The sequence below is a fragment of the Lacerta agilis genome, chromosome 8 (genome assembly GCF_009819535.1).
Source record: "Lacerta agilis isolate rLacAgi1 chromosome 8, rLacAgi1.pri, whole genome shotgun sequence".
Lineage (NCBI taxonomy): Eukaryota > Metazoa > Chordata > Lepidosauria > Squamata > Lacertidae > Lacerta > Lacerta agilis.
In genome coordinates this window covers 25,481,497-25,501,455 of record NC_046319.1, presented here as the reverse complement: position 1 = coordinate 25,501,455, position 19,959 = coordinate 25,481,497, and the positions used below count along the sequence as shown (strand labels likewise).

The window sequence follows — 19,959 nt, the reverse complement described above, 5'->3', positions numbered from 1 at the left end:
TGCCTAATGTCTTACAATCATTTTTCAAGCCTAAAGTATAAATACGAGAATATTGTAAAGCAGTAATATTCACCAACAGCTGCCTTTTTTGAAATCTTCGACCACTGAAGTAGTATAGCAGTGTTCTGTTATTGTTATGGGGAAAATCTATTTAAAATTACTATTTTGGGGGCCCACTCTAAAGAAAAACTCATGACGATGGGGCTTGTGCCTAGCTTTCTTTAGACCAGGGCTTTTTTTTTGTCTTATTCAGGCTTTTCATGCTTGCTTATGCATCCAAACCTCCTGCAGGCACGCACGATGGTTTAAAAGGCTGAAAAAATTGTTTGCAATTAAGAGACAAGTGCAGTTGGTTGGAAGAGGGAGAGAGCAGGCAAAGGTGAACTTGATTTCTTGTGCTAGCCCATCTTTCCCAGGAAACATTTCTTTGAGGACTGGAGCTTGCTACATAATCCAGCAACCCTTATTTGCAGAAGAAATGCCCCACTAAGTTATCATTATTCCCATTTTTCTGATGTTTGGGGGTGTGGGTGCCATCGCTCATGTACAGGAGAAAAGTATCAGGAGACTCAAGAGATCCCCAAGATTTGCAGAGGTACAGAAAACCTGGAGGAGGAGGAGGAGGAGACCACTAAAAGTGGGGGCGGGAAGGATGGCCCAAGGAGGACTGAGCATGCTCAATAGCTGCAGAAAGTATCCTCGGTGTGGGAGGGGAGAAATGGAATGACCTGCACCATGGGAGCATCTGCATTCAAGTGTCAGGTGTAAGTCGTCCATACTGATAGTTGCTTTTGTACTGTAATAGAAATTGTATGGGATTTAGAGGGGTTTTACGAAAGGATGGGAAGGTTCAGTACTCTATAACCACTACAGCACATTAGAGAGTGGAGGGAGAAAGCTGAGCTTCCACTGTATGAGCCCCACAAAACATAAATCCCACACATATAGAAAAGTGTTTTCTGTTATATGGCACTGAATTGCATCCAACCCAATACTTTTCCTTCAGCACAGGATCTTGTCAAATGCCTGTCCCTACAATATTGCTCTGTACTATGGGGCATTCCAGGTTTGCCAAATATCCCTTATACTGATGACAAAACATAAGCACTGGACAGCCTTAAGAGGAAAAATGTGCTCTTGCGGATACTACCATTCGAAACATTAATATGGATGTGGTTTGTTGTTGTTGTTTAAAAAAAACCTTTTAGTTTGAGTACATTTCCAGTATGGAGAATATGACAAAGTTCTCATTTCTCCAGTCTACTCACCACTGACTACATTGCAGTCCCTTACTCCTGTTTTGGATCCTACCTTATTGTAGGGTCCTCTCAAAATGGGAAACAAGGCTATATCAGAGTGTGTAACTTTATTTTTGGTATAATGTTCCTGTCTCCCAGGAGCAGCTTCATCTGGACTTTGGTGACCTGGACGCAGGATGGATGCAAGTATATCAGACCATCTGTGGTCAGATCCACACCCTAGACCTCTAGTAAGATTGGGAGGCTATCTTCTTAAATATGGGGTTTGGAAAGGCCTAGTTCTCGGAAATAAAGGGTTTTAGCTATACAAAAATTATGGGAAGGTAAGACAGTAGGATAAAATATGGATGGAAAAAACCATTGAAATCTATTTCAGTCCATACTAGGGAAACAGTGTTAAAACTTTGGCATAAGTGAGACAGCTGCAGTTCAAATGCCTTGTCTTCTGTCTAATGTGGCCCCTGAATGCATAGTGACCAACTTTCCCTTTTTTTGCGGGAAATTCCCTTATAATAATAATAATAAATTTATTTATACCCCGCCCTTCCCTGCCAAAAAACCGGGCTCAGGGCGGCTAACAACAATTAAAATCACAGCAAAAAAACATAAAAACGGTCAATTTAAAATAACAGATTAAAATACAAATTTAAAAATTCAATTAAAACTGCAGGTCTCAATTTCAAAATAACCCACCAATAAAAGATGAAGCATAAATATTAAACAGAAACCAACCCAAAGGCCAGGTGGAACAGCTCCGTCTTGCAGGCCCTGCGGAAAGATGCCAAATCCCGCAGGGCCCTGGTCTCTTGTGATAGACTGTTCCACCAAGTCGGGGCCAATATTGAGAAGGCCCTAGCCCTAGTTGAGGCCAACCTAGCGTCTTTGTTGTTCGGGACCTCCAAAAGATTATTATTTGAGATGTTCTGTTTCAATATATTTTCCTTTTCTTTAGTGGTAGCTGCCTGAGTTGACCATTGTGCAAAAATTGAAAACTTTACAAAACGTGGACCTCCTGGTATAGTACAAAAAGTGTGGAACATGGCTCTTTATGAAAAGCTTATGTTCCATCGGGATCTTGCTAAAGCTGATGGTTTTCCCACTATTTGGTGAGATTTTGTAACATACTTTGGCAAACATTACTTGCAACAGGAACACTCGGCAAACTCTCTTGAGATATGGAACTCTTGATTTGATCCCTTGTTAAATTACAATGGTCTGCATGATGTGATCTGTTTTCCTTACTGTTGGTTTTTTTTAAATTATACTGTACCTACATTATCAATGTAGACTTTTTCTGTTCTTTCCCCCCCTTTCATATATATCAAAATTAAATTTAAAAAAACGTTTGAACAAAAATGCATGCCTGTACATCAATGAAATCTAAATAATAACACTAGCATTAAAAAAAAGAAGTGTAGGCTCAGATGTGATTCAATACTTGGTTTAAAGAGAAGACTCTGCTGGCATAGCCAGGATTTTTGGGGGGGAAGGCAGGCCTTTTGTTAGGGGGAGCAGAACCTCAGTTTGCTATGTACTGTATTTTTATTGATTTAGTGGGGGCAGCAAGGCCCATGGCAGGGTGTGTGATTATGTGATTAGTTGTGTGACGCAAATCAAACTCCTCAGCTTGCTGCTGAGGGTTCCCTGCCATAAAAGATTGTGCCTAAGATTGTGCTGCAAATATCCATTGCCGAGGGGCAAACACTTTATTTTGTTTTGGGGGGGGGGGCTGGATGGGTGGGTTGTTGTCTATCACCTTAATAGTTTCCTTCTAGCCTTCCCAGAAAATGTTCTTGATTTTGATTTGTGTGTGTACGCACGCGCGTTGTACTTATACTGTACTCAACAAACAGTACTTGGGTTTTTGTAATAATAATAATAATAATAATAATAATAATAATAATAATAATAATAATAAAGCTGAGGCGTCAAGGAGATTGCCTCAGGGCTTGCGCAAAGTACAAATTCCTGGTTTGTTTTCAGAGGTTCAAACTCTGCCCCCACAAGCGGCGCTGAGCCTTTTCCCGGGAGGAAGCCGAGAAGTGCTCCGTGATTTCTGAATTCCGTCGTCCCGCTTCGTATCAGGCCGAGAGGCGGCTCTTTCCCCGACGGCGGAGAGGAGGAAGGGGCTGGCGGGAGAAGGCGCGAGCCAGGCCGGTTGCTAAGCGTTTGGGAGGCCGCCGGCGGCGGAGGAGCAAGAGGGAAAGCGCCCCCCCCCCCCGGAGTAGCTGCCTCGGCCGTCGAGAAAGAGAGGGGAGGATTCCCGCCCTTGGAGATGGCGCCTCCGCCGATGGTCTGCCCGGACGACCCCCTGGCCACCGAGACCCGCTCGCCGCAGTCCCGCGAGGGGGACCACGAGAAGTTGGCCAAGGTGGGCTGGCGGAGGCGAAGAGGGTGGGTCGAGTTGTAAGGACCGAATGATAAGGGGGCGGCGCAAGTTACTTGTCAGTGGATTTATTCCTTTGATTAACATCGACTTCTCGTTCCTGCAAGAAACGGTGCATCATTGGGTGGTATGGTGTTAGTTCTGTTGTAAGGGTAGACCCCTCTTAAGTTAGTCCATCTGATTAATTGCAATAGATCTAATCATGGGCGTAGGCAGGGAGGGGCAGCTGCCTCCCCACATCAATAAAAAATACATAGCAAACTGAGGTTTTGCACTCCCAACAAAAGGCCTGCCCCCCCATCCTGGCTACGCCCATAGATCTAATTCTGAATAGGACTGCAGACCCTCCAGGTGTCCCTGTTTTCTAGGGACATCCCTGATTTAGAGAAGTCCTGGTTTCTGATTTGATCCCGGAATTTCTGATTTGATCCCGAAATGTCCCGCTTTTCCTTAAGACGTCCTTATTTTCATTGGAGAAATGTTGGAGGGTATGGCGTTATCTGAACCCCCATGCCGTCTGAAGGCGATCCTGTATAGAGAAGGTTTTTTTTTTAATGTTTAATTATGTTTTTATATATGTTGGAAGCTGCCCAGAGTGGCTGGGGCAACTCAGTAAGATGTGTGGGGTATATAAAATTATCATTATGGAATGAGACATCCCTATTTTCATTGAAGAAATGTTGGTAGTCACCTGAAAAGGAAATCTCTTAAAAGTCACTCAGTGCAATTCTAACCATGTCTGCTCAGGATCTACCTGTTGGACATGCCTGCCCTATTGCATTCAATAGGGTTTACTTCCCAGGAAATGGGATTAGGATTGCAGTCCTGGTTAAGATAAAGTATCAGGGGGGTCATGTAGCACTTTTCTTCAGACCCAGATAAAAATGTTGTTAGGAAGCCAGTGGCAACCACTTCACACAACTATCAGCAGCCACCAGGAACCAATTCACATGTGAAGAGATTTAAAATAGACTCCAATGAGCCATTTGCCCAGGATTCATGTAAATTGGTTTCAGTGGATGCTCAAGAGAGAAACCGACAGAACAGAAGGTACTTCTAATTACGTTTTGTACAGCCCTGTTCTTGACTGGTGTATCTACAAAAAATAAAAAATGAAAAAATGACAGAAGATAACATGAGATACTCTGTTCTTTCACAGGTTCATTTTAAAATTTTAAAAGGACATTCAGCAGCTGTGACCTCCTGTCATTTCTGTTTTGATGAAACAAAAGTTCTTTCAGGCTCTTACGACAGCACAGTGAAACTCTGGGTAAGCTTGTTATAGACCTGAAGCAAGAAATCTAATTAATCATATTGCTCTGAAGTCTAAACTGTAGTTTATCATATTAGCACAAAGGTTAAGTAAATCATTGTTGAAAGTGCCAAACATGCACTGTCTCTAAGGTCGCAGTCCTTAGCACACTCACCTTGGAGTAAGTCCCACTATACTCAATGGAATTTATTTCTGAAAAGACGCATATAGGATTGAACTGTAAAGTATTTGACACAATTTTACTTGCCAAATGAATTTACTTGCACAATGAACACTTGGTCTGCAGAGCTTATTTTTGTAGGCTGTGGTGATGGTTCGGTATATATTATGTTTTTAAAAAAGAGTAGAAAGGTTAGAAGCTATAAATAATATAAATGGAAATGTGGGAAAAACATTCCACTTTTGCATTGTGGGTACCTCTAAACCTGAGACACTGGGCAGAGAATAAGAATACAATTTATGCCCTGTGTGGTTGCATTTGCCTTCAAATAGCCCAAAATAGTCCTTTTTGAAGAGATAAATGTATCATGCAGCCAGTGTATAATGTGGCCTTCATCAGGTAAACAGAGGTAATTGATTTATTGGATGCAAGTTCTACGGGCAGCTTATAAGCAGAACTATTTGGAAAAATTAAGTGAAAAAATATGTGCTACGAAATAGCCTTCATTAAGTGTCTTTTTCAGTCTGAACACACTTCTTAATAACCAAGTTTATCTTTATTTCTTGAAGGATATTGCCAGTGCTGCCTGTATTCAGACCTTTGAGGGTGAGCACACTGGGCCCGTTTCTGAATGCTGCCTGAGTCCTGATAATAAAAGGTGATAACACTGTTGCAATTTATATATTAATTAGTAAACCACAGAACTGATTATATGCAACAAGTGGGTTGCATATAACAGGGGAAAGGATGATGACAAAACAGAATGGTCAATGCAGTCCTGCCTTACAAAGCTAGTAGGAAAAATTATTACCATGACTGTGTTGTTATATATATGTCTTATAAAATATTTGATTTTTTTTTAAAAAAAGTAAATAGAATAATTAGATTTTAACTCAGTGTTGATATAGTATTACTACCACATGTAATGAAGTCCACAAAAGCTTATGTCATATTATATATGCCAGTCTTTAAGGTGCCACAAAACTGTTGTATTTGCTGCAAGAGACTAAGACAAATATTCCTTGGGAGAGGGTATTGCCACTGAGTCTGGCTGCTGTAATGTGGAGGAGCCAAGAAAGGAGCATATATCCGCAGTGCTACTCCATGGGTTCATATTGGGACTAATAATAATAATAATAATAATAATAATAATAATTTATTTGTACCCCGCCCATCTGGCTGGGTCACCGCAGCCACTCCGGGCGGCTTCCAACAAATATTAAAATACATTAAAATATCACAGATTAAAAACTTCCCTAAACAGGGCTGCCTTCAGGTATTTTCTAAATGTCAGGTAGGTGTTTATCTCTTTGACCTCTGATGGGAGGGCGTTCCACAGGGCGGGCACAATGGAAGATGGTGGGGTGGCTGGGGTCTCACCAGACACCACCATCATTCCACTTGCAGAGATCAGATGCATTTAGTGAGTGCAGCTGATATGAGAAGAAAATTCTGTGTGAAGATGTACTGTTTTGCAGAGCCATCTTCAAGGGACGGAGATAAGCTAATCTTCCTTTTGCTCCCACATTTATTTGTCACATTGCTGAATTTAAGACGTCAGTGCAGCTGTTGTCAGAACTGAGTGGAGAGCCAGTTAAGAAGCATGAAGAGTTTCTATAAACCACTGTTTAGTTTTTTAAACTCTTTTCATTAAAAGACAACAGCGATGCAAATCAGTACAGTATATTCAATTAAATCAATGCTTTCACATTATGGCTAATTAATTTAGAAGAGACATGAGCTATCCAAACTGGTTATAGATAAGAGGAAAGCAAACACACATGATAACAAAATCATCTTCACGCCACGTTAAACCATACCTAATGTTTAACTGCAATTTCACGCCAATGCCCAGCATGCTCAAAAATCCCTGCTTTGCTCTTCCATTGCTCCTGACTGTGCTGAAACAAATCATGAACTTTGCATTGTCCTGTCATCTGAACCTGGGCTGCTTGTTTCCACTGGTGGAGGAAGAGGAGTGCGGGGGGAGCGCACTGCCCCCGGCAGCGTGATCCCGGTGGGGTGCCATTGCGGCTGCTGCCCTCGCCCATGCTGGGTGCTACGCCCCTGCAGGTGGCGTGCCCCGCCCCAGGACACACGCCATGCCCCTCTAGGCGGTGTGCTACACCCCCAGGATGCGCACCACGCTCTTGTGGGCGGCGCACCATGCCCTCCGGGACGTGTGTCAGCCCCAGCCTCGCCTGCTCTCTGCCCCCCCCCCCCCGGTGCCGAAGCATGAAGCTCCACCACTGCTTGCTTCCCCCAACAACCTATGAGCGTTAAGCCAAGAACAAACCTGGGCTGCTTTTCATCGAAGAGAAAATAACCAACAAGCTGAGCCTGAGTTCAGATGACACATCAAGTCGAGACTTTGCGGTTTTTTGCTCATGGCATAGAGTGGCTAGGAGTAGCTGGGACTTTTAAGCTACATGAACCAGCTCACTGCTCATTCGTCTTACACCAGAGCTAAATGTATTTTATGGTTTAACAGGATGCGCAGATCAGACCACAGCATTAGTTGTCAAAATACTGAAAGGCCATTAGGATAACAGTGCTTACATTCTGGATTAGTCAAGAATTTTTTTTATTTTGGTCTAATGGAAGGTGCTGAAAAATAAACCGTGGGAGACAAATATAGATAATTATCCACCTTGGGATAAATATAATTGAGTATCTTTGTTGTATAACGGACCTTAGTGCTTTTTTTTTTTTTTTTTTACTGCTGTGTCAATGACAGAGCAGTTACCAAGCAACATCAACTGCCGGAAAATGCACAGGAAAGCTAGCCCCAGAAAACCTCATATTCAGAATAGCATGCAAATTCTAAATTGAGTACAATGACAGCTCAATCCTGTGGTCTCAGTACATCAGGCATCCATCACTCCATCGTTGGGATTCTGTGCACAGCCATCAGCGGCAGAGGCAACATTTCAACAGTCGCCATAGGAACAAAAGCCATAATAGCAACAACAACAACATTGCAGCAACTGCATCTCTGGCAATCCTGCCCTGTTTCCCAACAACAACCGCACATTAGCCATGCAGGGGGCGACAGCTGAATGACCCCGTGATATAAGGCAGGATGTGGTGAAGCTTGAATGTCTTTGCACGCCTAGTCTTTGCACGGAAAACCAGGCAACCAGCACGAGACGCAGTTGCTTCTCCGCCGTGTTGCAGTTGGAAGGAGGGCAGCTGCCACAGACTCCAGGGCTGTCTGACACGGGTACAAATTGTCTGGCGGCACAAACACAAGCTGTCTGCAGCAGCCAGCTTTTTGCCAAGCAGGCCAACAGGGAAGAAAGGAGGACTGTTCCAGTCGCAACCCTCAGCCGGCTTCAGAGCACAATAGGTGGGAAAGAAGCATGGGAAGTGCAAGGTCTACTTAGGTGGAAGCTCAAGACCTGCTGTGGCCCAAATCCTTCCTCAAAGCACTCATCATCGGACCATGCCAACCACTCCCATTCTCCTGGGTGTTTGTGTGAACAGAGTATTTTATATTCTTCGCAAGAGGAGATGGTTGCATGATCAAGGAAGAGCAGAAATGGCTGTAATAGAGTAAACTCATACAGAGCAGCACCAGAAGCCTCCGGGAGGATTAGTGTGAAAGAGCACCGAGGTTGGATTTGAGTTTCAGTTCAGGAGGTTATAAAAACGATGCCCACAAGGCAAAGTTTACCTGCCAGGTTGCTCTACCAGAAGTTATTTTAGGTGAGGGCACAGCAGGACTGGAGTGACCAAATCTGCACAGCAACTGCACTGCCACCACATAGGCACGGCAGAAGGCGAACTGGCTTGATTGATCAGCCTCCCAGGATCCCAGCCTTCCTGCTCTCTTACCACTGGGCATAGCACCCAGGGGCACAGCCAAACAGAGCTAACTTGGAAGCGTGGGCCAATGGAACAGCACAGACTTGTGGCTTGTGGAGTCTATGACTCTGAGAATGATGGGGATCCATTCAGCAGGCCTTAATACACAAGGTACAATTTCTCCAGAGGCACCTTGCAACCATGCGGCAATGGGCTGTGGAGGCTTGCAGAATTAGTTGGACTCCTGATGCTGTGGGACTGATGCAAGTGGTTGTCCGGGGTTATTCATTAACTTCAATGGGAGAGATTTAATGTATGCCAAGCATAATGTTACACAGGGGGAAGGAACAAGGCCCCAGAGAACATAGGATTCCTGCTAAGTTACATTCCTCCTGGCTCTGTTCCTTAATTGCTATAGGGGCAGACATTTTTGTTGCCACTGTAAAAGTGGGCTGTGCTGGCACAGGGATTTTGAGAAACAAATCCATCCTACCCAGTGGCCACAACTAAATCATATGATTTCCCCCCCTTAAATATCTTATAAGCCGAGTGAGCGGTTTGTATTTTCCTGCTTCCCAGGGTTTTCTGCTTCCTCCATAAGCAGATCACATAAAAGAGAGAGAGAGAGCCGGTTGATTTGCAAATGTGAAACATCCCAGTTTCCAGTTTGAGTGTAACTCAAATGAACAAAATGGAGCTATAGTATTTGAAGACATATCTATAGTGTTATTTCTCGTATACTGAGGGCTTATCCATGCTTCCTCCTTTCCCGCTGCTTTCCCCCAGGAAAAACAGCTCTTTAGCAGTCAATCGGAGCAAACACAATTTGGGTTTTCTCCAGATTGACATTTGCTCCTATTTTGCACTAAAAGCAGGTTTTCCCTGCGAAAGGAGCTGGGCAAGGGGGAAACTGCTTGGACCCACGCCTAGAAAGCCCAGGTTAAGCGGAAAACCATTCCAACTCATGCTTTTGAGGCAGGGAACAAGCAGAAGTGTGGACAAGCACTAAATACTATATATGATGGAGGGTGAATCTTTCCAGAATATGGGAGTGGAGCATAAAGCACATTCGTAAGCTATTTATTATTGCTATCTTAATAATAATAATAATAATTAATTAGCATGAATCAAACGTTTTTGCTGTCTTTGAACATGTAAATGTGTTTAATGTTTTAGGTTGATAACAGCATCATATGATAAAAGTCTAAGGGCCTGGGATACTGAAACAGGGAAAGTGCTTGTATGTATTGATTTTTTATTATTATTATTTAAAAACCCCTATTTAATCACTAGAAGCTAAACTTCCCTTTTACTCAAATGTTGTTCTTTGCAAACACATGCAATCATTTGGAATGGGGGAATAGTTTGGTGAAGCTTCTTGCAGAGAAAATTGGTGGTAGTGGGGTTATAGTTTTTTTTATTACTATTAAGTTATGCATTTTGTGTTTTTATGTTGTCAACCGGCCTGTGATATTCGGATAAAGGTTGGCATATAAATTTAATAAATAACAATAATGCAGTAATCTCAACGCTTGTCTGCTCCAAATCAACCCCTCCCAAAATGACTTTTCTCAGACAAAAGCTGATTTTCTGTTGCAATTTCTACCTGCCCTTCAAACAGATTCCAATGATAAGCTTACAAAAATCAGAAATATACTTTTAATAATTGAGCATACAGTCAGAAACTGCGGGAAAACAGCAGCCAGTGACAGAGCACCTTAGAGTGAAAGTCCTGGGAAAACAGAAAGGTCTTTGACACCAACCAGCATGACATGTCTGAATGGGTGTCAGTGGGGGGCCTTCCATAAGAATGGGTTAAATTCATTTGTGTGTAATGTTTGGTTCTACCCTAATGGTCTAATTCAATTGGTACAGTTTTTGATCATGTAATTTATAAACCAAAAAACAACAACAACAATTGTAGCAAAAGATAAACGTGTGCTGCATTTCATGTATTTAGATATAATTTCTGACTCTGACCAGGATTCTGGCTCTGACCAGGATTAAGCTTTCAGAAGTTACTTACTAAACAGGATTGGGATGTGTGTGTGAACCATAGCCTTATCTCAGAATGTTCTGAGGCATAAATACAAGGTGAGACCAGAAATTTTGGTGAATGGTACCAGGAATCGGACAGTGAGGAATATTCGAACATACACACCTTACAGGCCTTCAAAGTAGGCCCCCTCTGACGCAATACACCGTTGACAAGGTTTGTAGAACTGTTGGAAATTTCTGGAGAAGTCCTATTTTCATACTGCTTTCAGTTCCCTTGTCACAGCAGCTTGGACAACTTCGATGGTTTGCCAACCTTCATGGAAACGCTTAAATCACTCATGTCTTTCAGGTTACAGCTTCATCTCCGTACACCAATTTCTTTCAGGTTACAGCAATGTCTTTCAGGTTACAGCTTCATCTCCGTACACCAATTTTGAGCATTTCATGGGTTTCCAATGCCGGTTGTATGTTCGAATATTTCTCACTGTCCGATTTCTGTGACCATTCACCGAACTTTCTGGTCACACCTTGTATAAATGCTAAGAAGTGAGTTAAATATTCTTTTTTTAAACCTGTGAGCATGATCCAGTCTTCCCTCTGCACACTGCCAGGTAAATGGTGGGCGTGTCGCCTTGGTCTCAGTCACAAGTAACTTGAGCTGCATCTGGGCTCGTGCAGATAAGTTTGGTCCTTGGCTGATCGTTAACCCTAAAAGCATAACCTCAAGGGCTTCTCTTCTCTTCTCCAGTGGACTCTAGAGCAGGATGGCCTTTTGACTTCATGCCATATTTCCCACGATGGCAAATATGTCGCCTCCTGTTCAGATTTGGAAAATGCTTTATTCATTTGTGGTGTAGAAGATGCGAAAAAGGTGGCATATGTCAAAGGTAACATTTTTAAAACTTGGTCACGATCCTTTTTGTTATACCTGTTGAAAGACTCCCAGACATACACATTGCCTCTCACTTCAGTGGGACGTGTAGAGGATACAATTCTGTTTGGCAGTGCCCCTGTCTGTTTGCATATTGGTACATGTTTACCTGAATCTTAGAGTATATATGGATTTCTTACATACCCCTCCCCCCTTAGCATATTGTTCCCCATTCTAGGATGACATCAAGCCAGGTGAGTTGGGAAAAGGCCCGTCCATTTGTCTCTGGCAACCTCTTCGGACATGTAAATAGCAGTACTTAAGACTATGACCTTAACAAAGGAACTAGCCTGACCAGTTTACCAGGTTTCCTCTTGTAGATTCTAACTTCGCACAGGATCACAGGTTTGGAAGGGACCAATGAGTATCATCCAGACTGATCCCCCCCCCCAAACCTATAACAATATACACAGCACATATATCTCCTGAGGATGCATTCCTATGGCACAAAATTGGGCCAATTGAATTAGAGTGAATTCTAAGGCTAGTTTTTGATGTGTAAAATTGCTAAGAGTTGAATAAATTGGGGATCAAGTGGTGGGTGGGTGGGTGGGTGGGTGGGTAAACTGACTAAAAAAAAAAAATCAAGACAGTATTACTGTCACTACTTCAGCATTATTAAACTGACATTTTGCCCCATACTTAGATGGTTAGTTGTTGTGTGTGCAAGTGTTTCAGTTCCTGCTGTGTTTTGGAACTATAGAGACTTACATTAAAAAAACAAAACCATGACAATAAGCTGAAACTCAGATGTGAGTAACCATCAAACTAGCTGCTAGCTCTAACTTTGTCCAAAGTGCTTGCAGCCTGTTACTTGGAGTGTTTCTTTCTTTCAGAGTATCACAGAAGCACAGTGAGAAGATGTCGTTTTGATCCTCAGAACCAACGAATAGCTACAGTGTCGTCTGACATGTCTTTAAAATTATGGGATATTATAGCACAGTCTACCACAGTCACAATTGAGCGGTAAAAGAGACAGTGAAGCAGCTACCAATGCTTCCTATTAGTGTAAAATCCGTAGCAGTTAAATGGGTAATGTGGCCACTTCCACTAAACTAGATGTTTAGTTCGGAATCGCCTTTTTCACTCTCATTTTATGGGAGGCCCATCCACATAATAGTCACCCTCCTGTGTTTTCCCACTCGTGAGGGCTGAGAGTTCATATTTTCAAAAGATTATTATGTGCTTTTCGAGCAGTATTGTTTTGATTTTGGCAGTGACGTATCAGGCAGCTGAACCTACCACGGCTCAGAATATCCACACTGTCTTTTTATGCTTTTCCAGTTATAATTTTTTAAAAATATTAACAAAATGGTCCTTTAATGAAATAGTGTTGATTTCATTAATTTCATAGCACTTCTTTTTCTTTTTCTTTTTTGAAGCCAAACTGGTTTTCTGAGAAAGAAAAAACAGGAGTCCATTTTTAAAAGTATGCCTGTTTGCAATCAGAACATCCTTGGCCCCAACTCATCTTTTCTCCTTATTTACCATGTCCAGACTGGTGTTAATTTTACTTGCACCTCACAGGTGATTCTCCAAAGCTAGCCTTTGGAGGGCATTGTGTGTCTGTGACAAAAAGCATTTGAAGCTATGAGGATAGCAGAAAGAGCAGCAACTGGGTTTTTTCTGCAGTACCAGGGCTGAGGTTAAATAAATAGTGTGCCCTACAGAAGAGTCAACACTGTAAATTTGATGGTATCCTGCTGCAGTGATCTGCACATCTTTTTCAGGGCACACACCAATGCAATTGCAGATTGCCGTTTCTCCTTGGATGGCCATTATTTGTGCACAGCAGGTTGGGATGAAGTCATAAAGTTATGGGATATCAGGACAGGGGAGTTCCGTTCTCATGGACCCATTATTTTGGATCAGGGCCATATAGGAATAGTTGGCTGCTGTGATATTAGTAAGGATGGTGAGTAATGTGAAATGGCATATAATGGCACCTTCTACGCAAATGTATAAATGTGAAAGAAAAGTGGGTTTATTTCAGATGAGTCACAGGGGTCACGCTCAAACCGTTAATTCAGTTCTCAACTTTCAGAATGAAATGATTTTCCGTTTTGATTAAATGGTTGCTCATTTAATTGAGGTAGACTGAACCTGATGACTTAGACTGCTCTTCATTCAGCCTTCTAGAACACTCCTTAATTGATAAGCTCATTAAGATCTATTGTTAGGTGAACATGTCTGAGCAGAGAAATAAGATGTCAAGCTCTATGATGCTGTGTCAGCCCCTGCTTGTTCTATTCAAACCTCTGCCACTGTTTAAAATAGCCACTTTGCCCCTATCAGTATGTTTCCATCCTCGCTTTACTCAAAACTCCTGCCATTGTTTTAAACCACATTCCCCCTCTCTGTGGCCCTCCCTTCTCGCTCCCATGCCATGACCATAGTTGATTTACAACATACCTTCACTTTTGCTCCCCTCCCCTACCATGACTTCCTGCAAATCCAGGCCTGTGATGTGGCCTAGAAAGCCTCCAATGGAAGCTGCATGATGACAGTGTTACATTTTTATTATATAAAAAGATATGGCTTAGTATTCTTAATGCAGTAATTCATTTGTATTAATAGTCAAAAGATTCATTCACTTTTTCCTGCATGAACGAATCTTAGTTTATTTAATAACTAAGCACCGGGCACAGGGGCGTACCCAGGATCAAAACTAGGGGGGGGGGGCAAGCCATGGTCGTTCAGGTTGTGACATTTCAGCACAGAAAGGCGAATGAAACCAAAATTTTAGGAAAATTATATATAATTATAGCAGTGCTTTATTACGGTAGTTATTACAATTATTTGCTTGATTTTTAAAAAATTTTTTATTCTAGTTACATGTCTTATACCAGGGGTGGCCAACTCCCAAGAGACTGTGATCTACTTTCAGCAGTGATCTACCCTCGTTTTTTGGGGTTCAGCTCAAAGTTGTTGACCTTTTTGGGGATGAGGAATGCCCCGTTTTTTAGGGGTTCAGTTCGTTTTTGGATTACTGACCATATTATGTAAACAGCAAACAAAAACAGCTTCAACAGACAGAAAAACTTCCCCCCCAAAAAAACAGAAAGCCCCCAAATGGCTGAAAAACTCAGTTTCCTAGGATCCTCAGCCATCACAACTCACCATGCAAGGGAACTGTTTCCAAAGCTCCTTTGCAACGATCAGCCGGCGCAACACACACACACACACACACACACACACACACACACACACACACGCAGTGGCCGGCTGCCGGCAGAGCTCAATTGTTATTTAGATTTTGGGAGGGGGAGAAAGACCAGTAGTTGAGCTTTTTAGGAGAGCTTTTTTTTCCTTTTAGGCTGCCGATAACCATTTAATTATTATTATTATTTGCTTGGGGGGGCAGGTACACCCATGTACCGGGCAGTCACCTGACATAATTTTATATTTCAGCATCGCTTGTGGTGTCTGGAGGTTATGACAAAACAATCATTATCTGGGACTCACGGGAGGCATATAAAAAGATATGTTTAAAGGTACTGTGTAAGCATTTGCCCTGGGCAAAGGAGGACTTAATTTTGCTTCTGTAGAAGTTAGCTGTGAAACTACAATTGACTATGCAAGATTAGTTCCTAAATTAGAGATTTTTTTTTTGAAATAATTCAATTGATGTCTCTCTTTTTCTCCATCTCTTCATGTCATGTTTTATATCCCAGTAACAATGTTTTAAGCACTGACAATTTCTCTGCTTTTATAGCTGATCCATTGGGCAGTGCCCACATATCTCCTGATATTCAGAAACCATATCCTGCACATTCCCACCTCTGGCACTAAGCCATTGAGTAGTAGTTGCTAGGAAACTAAACCATAATTCCTAGGGTGGTTCATGATCAAGCATCACAGTTTTTTGAACAGCAATTGTACACCCAATATTTTCACTTGTAAGTAACCATAACATTGTGAGGCCTATATATTCAATAATGATTGAGGTTAGTTAGGGGTCCCCAGTCTCTTTTGGGGCCGTGGGCACAGTTCAAAATTTGAGAATCTCTTGCGGACAGGGCAGGGCTGGCTCACCCATGAGGCAAGGTGAAGCAACTGCCTTGGGTTGCTGGATCCGCAAGGACAGTAGATCCCCTGTGATGCCCCTTTCATTTTGACTTCAACCCTTGGGTAAAGATGCTTTGACACTTCCCCCTCTTCTTGATGTCGATATTCACTCCTTCCTTGTTCCTGATGTCGATATTTATTCCTTGCTTCTTCCCTGGTGGCGGGGGAGGGAGGGAGGAGTGCCACTTTGCGATTTGCCTCAGGTGCCCAAAAGTCTTGGGCCGGCCCTGAGGTAGGGTGCCACCACGACAGAAATGGCTGCCCTGCAGGCTGGCTAGCCACAAAAGGCAAATAACTTGCCCAGGAAACTGAGTTGCAAAGCAGAGGTTGGGTCTGAGCCCCAAGCGCCAAAACGTTTTTGCCTCCAGAAGGCGATTCAACTTCACGGAAGGAAAACTGATGGTGCTCAGAGAACTCCCCTCCCCGCCCTGAAAGCACGCACAGACGAAAGACACAAATCCCACACAGAAAACAAAATGTAACACAGGTCTCTCTCTCACACACACTGAAACTCGCAGGCAAAGCATCTCCAGTTGCTTTACTCCCCACTTCCAAGCTTCCTAGGCAGTGTGATATGGTCCCATATTTTTTCTTTTTTTTAAAGGCAGCCTCCCACCTTCTCCCTTCCCTTTCCTGTCAATGTTTCTCAGCACCACATGGGAGAGGAAACGTCACTTTCTGGCCAATATAGAAACAAAACAAATGTGCCAGGCTGAACCCCGACACCTGTGGGTGCCATGGAGGGAACGGTGCGTGGCAATGCTTGTGTGCATCAGAACATAACTTCTACGCTGGCAGGAGGCCGCTTTCTTGCAGGGCTGCTCCCCTTCTCATAACGGACAGAATGACAAATGCATTGGCCAGAAAAGGGAAACAGAACTGTAGTTCTTCCATAACAGTAATTAAAACTATTCACTGTGAAGTTCTGTGGAAGATATTATATTTAAAATAATGTATTAAAATTGTATGTAAGTGCTTAAGAAAAAAAATACAAAGTACTGATTAGATTATGCCAGAAACAGATGGAGTTTCCCCCCCCTCAGAGGGTCACAAAAGACTCACACCCCAAAGATCTTAATGTAGAATACATCTTATAATGCACCTCTAAGCAGTTTTCATCTGTGACATTCACAACAGAAAAAAGGTCTTCAGTAGTATTGAAATAAAATAACAATAAAACTAATAATGCAACCATAAGCATGCTTACTCAGAGGCATGTTGCACTTAGTTCAGTAGGATTTGGCTCTCTACAAATGTCTTAAGGGTGAACTAGATCCCATTTTTGTGTAATCAGAAAACTTTATTTGCAGGGTCATGCAGATTGGGTGACAGACATTGCCTTGTGTAGCAACAAGAAGTGGCTTGTATCTGCCTCAAAGGTATCTGTAAGCTTAGTTAAATAATTGGAAACATAGTTCAGTGGCTGTCTTCCTCCCAATCCCGACTGCTTCCATAGATACCTCATTGTGATACTTCCCAAAGGTTTTTTTGTGGGCCCCTCGAAACCCCAACAGATTTGTCCTAAAAAAAGAGAAAACATTGAAGACCATTCTCGTGGGTCTCCTGCTATGAGTCTGTGGTGCCAAAAAATATGTCCACACCTCGATCCCCTCCATTTTAAATATTTTAAAATTGTCCACACCCACTTTTGGATTTCAGTCACGCCCACATTGACAAGCAGCCCCCAAAGGTGATGGCCCTTGGCCTGAAAATGGTTATCCACCCCTGCTGTAAATTGATAGAAATCCTTCCGTTGTTTCAGGACTGTACTTTGAGAGTTTGGGACATTGCAAATGCCCATGAAATCCCTGTGGTGGTCCAAGCCATTAGAACAAGAGGCTCCAAGTTAGCAAAGGTCAGTCTATTATTCCTCTCCTGGATGTAACTACCATACAAGAATGTTTCCCTCTATTTGTATGTCCATATGCTGCCTCCTTTTCCTTTTAGCAAACCCCAACCTCAGAATCTTATGAGCTATAAAATCCATTCTGCGAGCCACAGGTGCATTTCACAGCCTTTGGCTCAAAGAATGTGGAAGGGCAGAGCATCATTTAAGTCAAGGATGGAATCCGGAACTGGTTTTGAATGTCACACTTGAATATCGGAAACCATAATAAAGGAGAACACCTGAGTAGCAGGAAGCTGCATATCCCACAGTGCATAGCATCCTTCCCTGGCCTGGTGCTTCCAGATGTTTTGGACTATAACTCCCAGCAGCCAGCTGGTGCTTTCTCCACATCCTTTCCCGACAGGAACAAGAGCTACCAGCATGGTGTTCCTATGGCAGCGAAAAAAATATTTGGGGGGAAGATAGGCAGGCTCGAATATGTATGGGTACATCGTCGTCCCTGCACAGACTGACTGCACAGACTGACTGACAGGATGCAATACGGTTGCCGAAACAATGGATTGATTGCAGATGGAATTGCAGTCTTAACTTATTTCTGAGCACACATGGTTAGGATTGAGTTGTAATGCTACAATCCTGTTCTTTCCTGGAAGTAAGCAGCATTAAAGACAATGGGGCTTGCTTCTGACTGAATGCATACCAGATTGCACTGCACTGCAATCAAGAAATTAAGTCATTTTTATCTTGCCTCGCTCATTTTGATGGGACTTAAGTGAACCCAATAAGGTCTGTTACCTAGTAAAATGCTACTAAAAAATTAGGAGCATGTGTTGAATGTCTCTTATAGAGTGATTTCTGCTAAGCATTCATTAGCATTTGATAAAATGGGTCTGCGTGTCAGTTTGTTTTTAGAATGGAAATTCCTCGTTTGAACCACTGATACGTTTTTTTTCTATATAAAAAAAATCTAGTGTGAAGAATGTAAGAAGTCTTTCCTGCTCTTCCACAATGATGAAGACAAAGTAGAAATCAATTGTGTTTTCTGTCGACTGGCAAGTTACAAAGAAACTGTCCTGCCAGATCCCCCTCCATTGCCTCCTTTGCCTCCAGATTTTTAAAGGAAATAAAGATTATTTGCCTGCATATACAGAACTTGGAACTTATTTTTGTCTTTAATTACATACTGAAATTCCGACGGAATAGTGTCATTTGAAGGATCCACTGTGTCCTGCTGGTTGACAAGCATAAAATAAAAAAATAAGTACTGCCAAGTGGATTTACACAAATTCTGGTTCCATTGTGGTCCTCTCTTAAGTGCAATTGAAAAAGTAGCCCAGTAATGCCAGAGGAAAGTCATATGAATCTCAATCTAGTGCAGAGAAATTAAACAACATGCGCATCATTAAGCAACACGAGTCCAGCTGAGAGGTGAAACTTGCGGTAATCGTAATTCTGCAATCCACATTAGAACAATACCTTTATTAGGACAATCAAAATGTCACAGAATAGTGTGCAAGCCATGAACCTTCAATCTGATCAAAGCCTCGAAAAGGAAAGTAGGAGAAGGTCGCTGACATTCAAGGGAAGCTCTGTTAGGTGCTCTGTTAGGTTTGATTTCTGTCATTTAGCAGAGCCTCATTTCAATGTCTCCCACATTCAGTCTTGAGACTTTCACCAGTTGCAGACCCCATGAATTTCAACATCAACCAAGTTTTTTCTTCCCCTCCACCTTAGGTTATCTTCTAGCCTGATTTAATATTATTTATTATTTTATTTAACAGGATTTATATGCGGTTTAATCATACATAACCTCTAAGCAGTTTACAAAGAATATGAAATATTTAAAATATTGATAAAATCAAACATTAAAAGCAAGTTAACCTGAAATTTATCAAAATACATAAAAGGACATCTTAAACTATTTCTGAAGACTTAACCTAAACAAGAAGAAGAAGAGTTTGGATTTGATATCCCGCTTTTCACTACCCGAAGGAGTCTCAAAGCGGCTAACATTCTCCTTTCCCTTCCTCCCCCACAACAAACACTCTGTGAGGTGAGTGGGGCTGAGAGACTTCAAAGAAGTGTGACTGGCCCAAGGTCACCCAGCAGCTGCATGTGGAGGAGCGGAGACACGAACCCGGTTCCCCAGATTACGAGTCTACCACTCTTAACCACTACACCACACTGGCTCTTTAGCAGGTGCCAGAAATAATACAGCAAGGTAAAGG

At 42.4% G+C, this 19,959-nt stretch overlaps 1 protein-coding gene across 1 annotated transcript; it reads left to right on the top strand.

Moving 5' to 3' along the window:
- Nucleotides 1-3,508: 3,508 nt before the first annotated feature.
- WDR88 (WD repeat domain 88) lies at nt 3,509-18,864 on the top strand. The gene is made up of 11 exons (XM_033156630.1): nt 3,509-3,630; nt 4,805-4,915; nt 5,648-5,736; nt 10,062-10,125; nt 11,632-11,770; nt 12,651-12,780; nt 13,545-13,729; nt 15,226-15,308; nt 17,193-17,261; nt 17,645-17,737; nt 18,703-18,864. The coding sequence occupies exons 1-11, from the start codon at nt 3,535-3,537 to the stop codon at nt 18,847-18,849; spliced, it is 1,206 nt and encodes a 401-aa protein (XP_033012521.1). The 5' UTR covers nt 3,509-3,534; the 3' UTR covers nt 18,850-18,864.
- Nucleotides 18,865-19,959: the final 1,095 nt, after the last annotated feature.

Coding starts and splice junctions, on each gene's coding strand:
- WDR88 (XM_033156630.1), top strand. CDS start 3,535: ATGGCGCCTCCGCCGATGGTCTGCCCGGACGACCCCCTGGCCACCGAG. Junction 17,262..17,644: donor GGCTTGTATCTGCCTCAAAG/GTATCTGTAAGC, acceptor CCGTTGTTTCAG/GACTGTACTTTGAGAGTTTG. Junction 17,738..18,702: donor GAGGCTCCAAGTTAGCAAAG/GTCAGTCTATTA, acceptor AAAAAAATCTAG/TGTGAAGAATGTAAGAAGTC.